A 7281-nucleotide genomic window follows, 5' to 3' on the forward strand; every position below is an offset into this window, starting at 1 on the left:
GACCAGGATGGTCTCGATCTCTTGACCTCGTGATCCACCCGCCTCGGCCTCCCAAAGTGCTGGGATTACAGGCGTGAGCCACCACGCCCGGCCAAGGGCTGTGTTTTAAGAAAGATACTGTGGCCGAGTATGGTGGCTCACGCCTGTAATCCCAGCACTTTGGGAGGCCAAGGCGGGTGGTTCACCTTAGGTCAGGAGTTTGAGACCACCCTGGCCAACATGACAAAACCCTGTCTCTACTAAAAATACAAAATTCAGACCAGGCACGGTGGCTCATGCCTGTAGTCCCAGCACTTTGAGAGGCCAAGGGGGCGGATCACAAGGTCAAGAGTTCAGGACCAGCCTGGCCAGCATGGTGAAACACCATCTCTACTAAAAATACAAAAATTAGGTGGGCATGGTGGCAGGTGCATGTAATCCCAGCTACTCAGGAGGCTGAAGCAGGAGAATTGCTTGAACCCGGAAGGCAGAGTTTGCAGTGAACCGAGATCATGCCACCGGACTCCGGCCTGGGCAACAGAGCGAGACTCCATCTCAAAAAAAAATACAAAATTAGCCAAGCATGGTGGCACATGCCTGTAATCCCAGCCACTGGGGGAGCCAGCACAGGAGAATCACTTGAACCTGGGAGGCAGAGGCTGCAGTGAGCCCAGATCATGCCACTGCACTCTAGCCTGGGCAATAGAGTGAGACTCTATCTCAAAAAAAAAAAAAAAAAAAATACTCTGCTGAGTACTAAGAATGTGAAGAAATCCCAGAGTTCTCATCCCTGCTCCCAGAGAGGAGCTGGTTGTGCAGGTGGGTAGCAGTGAGACCTGGGAAGCTGAAACACGATAGTATTTGTTGGAAACTGGTACATACATACCCAGTGGGGAAGGATAAGCTTGGCCTTTCAATATGGATAAGCTAGAGACTTTTTGTTTTTTGAGATGGAGTCTTGCTCTGTTGACTAGGCTGGAGTGCAGTGGCATGATCTTGGTTCACTGTAACTGCTACCTCATGGGTTCAAGCAATTATCCTGCCTCAACCTCCTGAGTAGCTTGGATTATAGGCACCTGCCATCACGCCCGATTAATTTTTTGTAGTTTTAGTAGAGAAGTTTTCACCATGTTGGCCAGGCTGGTCTCAAACTCCAAAACTCAAGTAATCTGTCCTCCTCAGCCTCCCAAAATGCTGGGATTACAGGCATGAGCCACCAAGCCTGGCTATTTTTTTTTTTTTTAAGAGATGGGGTTTCACTATGTTGGCCAGGATGGTCTCGATCTCCTGACCTTGTGATCCATCCACCTCAGCCTCCCAAAGTGCTGGGATTACAGGCTTGAGCCACTGCACCCAGATTTTTTTTTTTTTTTTTTTGGAAACAGGGTTTCACTGTGTCACTTAGGCTGGAGTGCAGTGGTACAATCATGGCTCACTGCAGCCTTGACCTCCCAGGCTCAGGTGATCCTCCTGCCTCAGCCTCCTGAGTAGCTGGAACCACGGGTGCTTGCCACTACACCTGGCTAATTTTTTTTTTTCACTTTTTGTGGAGATAGGGTCTTGCTATATTGCCCAGGCCAGTCTGGAATTTCTGAGCTCAGTCAGCCCTCCCGCCTCAGCCTCCCAAAGTGCTGGGGACTGGGTGTGAGCCATGACACCTGGCCCTTACCAACTACTTATATCCTGAAGATTTTGTTTGTTTGTTTGTTTTTGAGACAGGGTCTTGCTCTGTTGCCCTGGCTTGATTGTGGTGGCATGATCGTAGTTCCTTACAGCCTCAACCTTCCAGGCTCCAGTGATCCTCCTCCCTCAGCCTCCTGCGTAGCTGGGACTACAGTTGTGCACTGCCATACCTGACTAATATTTGTATTTTTGGTAGAGACAGTTTCACCATGTTGCCAGATACGGTGTCCAACTCCCGGTCTCAAGCGATCCTCCCACCTTGACCTCCCAAAGTGCTGGGATGCAGACATGATCCACTACACCTGGCCATGAAGACCCTTTGTGAGGCAGAGTCTTGCTCTGTTGCCCAGGCCGGAGTGCATTGGTGCAATCTCACCGCAGCCTCCGCCTCCTGGGTTCAAGTTTCTCCTGCCTCAGCCCCCCGAGTGGCTGGGATTACAGGCACCTACCACCACATCTAGCTAATTGTTGTATTTTTAGTAGAGATGGGATTTTACCATTTTGGGCAGGCTGGTCTTGAACTCTTGACCTCGTGATCTGCTAACTTCAGCCTCCCAAAGTGCTGGGATTACAGGCAGGAGCCACTGCACCTGGCCCATTTTAATTGTACCTACCTCATCAGAAACTAGGGAGTTCAACTGGTGGTGACTCACACCTGTAATCTCAGCATTTTGGGACGCTGAGGTGGGCAAAGCACCTGAGGTCAGGAGTTCAAGACCAGACTGACCAACATGGATGAAACTCCTTCTCTACTAAAAATACAAAATTAGCCGGGCATGATGGCACATGCCTGTAATCCCAGCTACTCAGGAGGCTGAGGCAGGAGAATTGCTTGAAGCCAGGAGGCGGAGGTTGCTTTGAGCCGAGAATGCACCATTGCACCCCAGCCTAGGCAACAAGAGCAAAACTCCATCTCAAGAAAAGAAGAAACAAACTAGAGAATTAAAAAAAGAGAAGAAAAGAAAGTAGGGAGTTATTCCTCAAAGCCTTTCCAGTGACGTTATGCATGAGTCCTGTGTGTGTGCTTATCACACCATGTGTTCTGAAATACTTAGGAGTTCTCTCACCAGAAAGGCATGTAAACCTGGGGGGATCATGGCCTAATGTTAATGTTCTTTCTTTTTCTTTTTCTTTTTTTTTTTTTTTTTGAGACAGAGTCTTGCTCTGTCACCCAGGCTGACGTGCAGTGGCGTGATCTTGGTTCACTGCAACCTCTGCCTCCCTGGGTCCAGTGATTCTCCTGCACAGCCTCCCACATAGCTGGGATTACAGGTGCCCGCCACCACACCCAGCTAATTTTTGTATTTTCAGTAGAGACGAGGTTTCTCCATGTTGGCCAGGCTGGTCTCGAACTCCTGATCTCATGATCCAGCTGCCTCGGCCTCCCAAAGGGCTGGGATTACAGGCATGAGCCACCGCGCCTGGCCCAGCCACATACTTCCATTTTTATATCCAGTACCTTGTCAACATTCTCTGTCCTAATCTAGCAAATTAGCTAATCTAGGCATAACTACTGAGACTCAGTGGTTGCACTTGAGCCAACGGGGAATCCCACTGCCAGCACAGCCACAGGCTTGTAGTGTCCCCTCTTTTTTTTTTTTTTTTTTTTTTTCCAGAGACAATACGGAAAGGAGAACCAAACCCTGTAGACCTGGATGAAATGCTGGTGCGCTTCGAGGCAGAAGCACAAGGTGGGTGTTAGGACATCCGACATCAGAGCCCGCTGAGGGAAGCTGCCCCCTCTTGCTGCTTTCTCCCGTTCCTCTGGAGAACTCCATCTCTCCCCAATCTCATTTTCTCCACTATTTTAATTTTTATTATTATTATTATTTTTCCCATTTATTTTATTGCATTTTAGGTTTTGGGGTACATGTGAAGAACATGCAAGATTGTTGCATAGGTACACACGTGGCAGTGTGATTTGCTGCCTTCCTCCCCGTCACCTACATCTGGCATCTCTCCCCTTGCTATCTCTCCCCAACTCCCCACCCCCCACCGTCCCTCCCGTATTTCCCCCCAACTGACCCCAGTGTGTAGTGCTCCCCTCCCTGTGTCCATGTGTTCTCATTGTTCAACACCCGCCTATGAGTGAGAACATGCGGTGTTTGATCTTCTGCTCTTCTGTCAGTTTGCTGAGAATGATGGTTTCCAGGTTCATCCATGTCCCTACAAAGGACACAAACTCATCATTTTTAATGGCTGCGTAATATTCCATGGTGTATATGTGCCACATTTTCCCTGTCCAGTCGATCATCGATGGGCATTTGGGTTGGTTCCAGGTCTTTGCTATTGTAAACAGTGCTGCAATGAACATTCGTGTGCACGTGTCCTTATAGTAGAATGATTTATAATCCTTTGGATATATACCCAGTAATGGGATTGCTGGGTCAAATGGAATTTCTATTTCTAGGTCCTTGAGGAATCGCCACACTGTCTTCCACAATGGTCGATTCTCCACTATTTTTAAGTTGCCCACTCTCTGCTGGAGAATGCCAACCTCCCTTCCATAAGAGTAGAGGGAAGAACGAACGTTGCAGAGAATTGGAGCTCAGTTTGTGCAAAGTTAGGAATATGTTACAGAGAGGTTTTTGTTTGTTTTTCATTTTTTTACAGACATACACCACCACACCTGGCTAAATTTTTTATTTTTAGTAGAGACGGAGTTTCTCCATGTTGGCCAGGCTGGCCTCGAACTCCTGAGCTCAAGTGATCTACCCACCTCAGCCTCCCAAAGTGCTGGGATTACAGGCATGAGCCACTGCACCGAGCCAGAAGACATATCTATAGCTTATTTGCTTTATCTATTACCCTCTGGGTCCTATCACCTGACTCCTTTTCCCTGTTTGGGACTCCATAGGAAATTCACCTGTTTTTGTGTCAAGCTCACATGGGTTTGTACTTTGTCGTGTTTACAGATACAGAGGAAGATGTCAGCAGCCTGAGAGAAGCTAAAGCCTTGAAAAAAGAAATGCCAGGTCTGTGTCCCGTCTTCCTGGGATGAGCAGCGTGGGGTCAGGCTTCTCTTTACAAACTTCAAGTCCTCTTTTTTTTTTTTTTTTGAGACGGAGTTTCGCTCTTGTTACCCAGGCTGGAGTGCAATGGCGCGATCTCGGCTCACCGCAACCTCCGCCTCCTAGGTTCAGGCAATTCTCCTGCCTCAGCCTCCTGAGTAGCTGGGATTACAGGCATGTGCAACCATGCCCAGCTGATTTTTTGTATTTTTAGTAGAGACGGGGTTTCACTATGTTGACCAGGATGGTCTCGATCTCTTGACCTCATGATCCATCCGCCTCGACCTCCCAAAGTGCTGGGATTACAGGCTTGAGCCACCGCGCCCGGCCCAAGTCCTCTTTTTATTTATTTACTTTTTTATTTTTGAGATGGAGTCTTGCTCTGTCACCCAGGCTGAAGTGCAGTGGTGTGATCTCGGCTCACTGCCACCTCCGCCTCCTGGGTTCAAGGAATTCTCTGCTTCAGCCTCCCAAGAAGCTGGGATTACAGGCGCACACCACCACGCCTAGCTAATTTTTGTATTTTTAGTAGAGATGGGGTTTCGCCATGTTGGCCAGGCTGGTCTTGAACTCCTGACCTGTCATCTGCATGCCTCGGCCTCCCAAAGTGCTGGGATTACAGGTGTGAGCTGCCGCCTCAAGTCCTCTTTTAACTCTCCTTTGTAACAGAAAGCATGTTTTGTTTTTTCCGTGGATAACCACTTGCATCTCGTCTATCCCTTCCCTCCCCACTGAAGGGAAAGAGGATAGGCACAGGGGTATACTGAAGATGAAGTTGCAGCAAATGTGGAAGGCCTGGCCCGGAGACAGCAAAGAGGTCCAAGCTGTGGCTCAGAGATACACCACGCTGATCCCGTTCAGCAACCCCAGGTTGCTTCCCGGGCCCTTCCCACACACAGTGGTGCTGCACGGCCCTGCTGGCCTTGGAAAAACCACGCTGGCCAAGAAATTAATGTTGGACTGGACAGAGGACAACCTCAGCCACAAATTCAAATACGCCTTCTACCTCAGCTGCAAAAAGCTCAGCCGCCTGGGCCCGTGCAGTTTTGCAGAGCTGGTCTTCAGGGACTGGCCGGAATTGCAGGATGACATTCCAAACATCCTAGCGGAAGCGCAGAAAATCCTGTTCGTGGTCGACGGCCTCGACGAGCTGGGAGCCCCCCCCGGGGCGCTGATCCACGACATCTGCGGGGACTGGCTGAAGCCGAAGCCGGTGCCGGTCCTCCTGGGGAGTTTGCTGAAGAGGAAGATGCTACCCAAGGCTGCCCTGCTGGTCACCACGCGGCCCAGGACCCTGAAGGACCTGCAGCTCCTGGCCGAGAAGCCCATCTACATAAGGGTGGAGGGGTTCCTGGAGGAGGACAGGAGGGCCTATTTCCTGAGACACTTTGGAGAGGAGGACCAAGCCACGCGTGCCTTTGAGCTGATGAGAAGCAACACGGCCCTGTTCCAGCTGGGCTCGGCGCCCGCGGTGTGCTGGATGGTGTGCACGAGTCTGAAGCTGCAGATGGAGGACGGGGAGGACCCGGCCCCCACCTGCCACACCCGCACGGGGCTGTTCCTGCACTTTCTCTGCAGCCGCTTCCCGAAGGGTGCCGAGCTCGGGCGCACGCTGCGGGCGCTGAGCCTCCTGGCTGCGCAGGGCCTGTGGGCGCAGATGTCCGTGTTCCACGCAGAGGACCTGGAGAGCCTCGGGGTGCAGGAGTCCGACCTCCGCCCATTCCTGGACAGAGGCATCCTCCGCCAGGATAGAGACTCCAAAGACTGCTACTCATTCCTGCACCTCAGCTTCCAGCAGTTTTTCACTGCGCTGTTCTACGCCCTGGAGAAGGAGGAGGAGGAGGACGGCCACGCCTGGGACATTGGGGATGTGCAGAAGCTGCTTTCTGGAGAAGAACGACTCCAGAACCCCGACCTGATCCAAGCAGGACACTTCTTATTCGGCCTCGCCAACGAGAAGAGAGCCACAGAGTTGGAGACCACTTTTGGCTGCGTGATGTCACGGGAGATCAAACAGGAATTACTGCAGTGCGACATCATTTGTGATGAGGACAGATACTCAACCTTGACGGACCTGAAGGAGGCCTTACACTGTCTGTACGAGTCTCAGGAGGAGGAGCTGGTGAAGGGGGTGATGGCCCCGTTGAGAGAAATATCCCTGCACTTAAGTGCCACAGACATTGTGACCTCTTCGTTCTGCCTCAAGCATTGTCGAAGTTTGGAGAAAATGTCACTGCAGGTGATAAAGGCAAAGCTCCCGGAGAATGTCACTGCCTCTGAATCAGATGCTGAGGTTGAGAGGTAAGAACCGTTTCACTCTACTGGTCATTCCATCTTGAGCCTCATCCCAGGGTCCCTTAGGAAGAGGCCAGAGCTTCCTATGACTGTGGCTTGGAGTCAGGAATTCCCTCTTGTTGGACTTCCTTTTTTGTTGTTGTTTTGAGATGGATTCTTGCTCTGTTGCCCAGGCTGGAGTTGGAGTGCCATGGTGCGATCTCAGCTCACTGCAACCTCCACCTCCCAAGCAATCCTCCCACCTCAACTACTGAGTAGCCAGAATTGCAGGCATGCATCATCATGCCTGGCTAATTTTTATATTTTTAGAAGA

General features: G+C 50.8%; 1 protein-coding gene across 1 annotated transcript in view; it reads left to right on the top strand.

Moving 5' to 3' along the window:
- Positions 1–7281, top strand: part of NLRP2 (NLR family pyrin domain containing 2) — a 35276-nt gene that overhangs the window by 10066 nt on the left and 17929 nt on the right. The window contains exons 3-4 of the mRNA XM_037745047.1: positions 3279–3353; positions 5411–6974. Coding sequence (XP_037600975.1) covers positions 3279–3353; positions 5411–6974 — 1639 coding nt within the window. The remainder of the gene's footprint in view (positions 1–3278; positions 3354–5410; positions 6975–7281) is intronic.

The sequence above is a fragment of the Cebus imitator genome, unplaced genomic scaffold, assembly GCF_001604975.1.
Source record: "Cebus imitator isolate Cc_AM_T3 unplaced genomic scaffold, Cebus_imitator-1.0 Scaffold190, whole genome shotgun sequence".
Lineage (NCBI taxonomy): Eukaryota > Metazoa > Chordata > Mammalia > Primates > Cebidae > Cebus > Cebus imitator.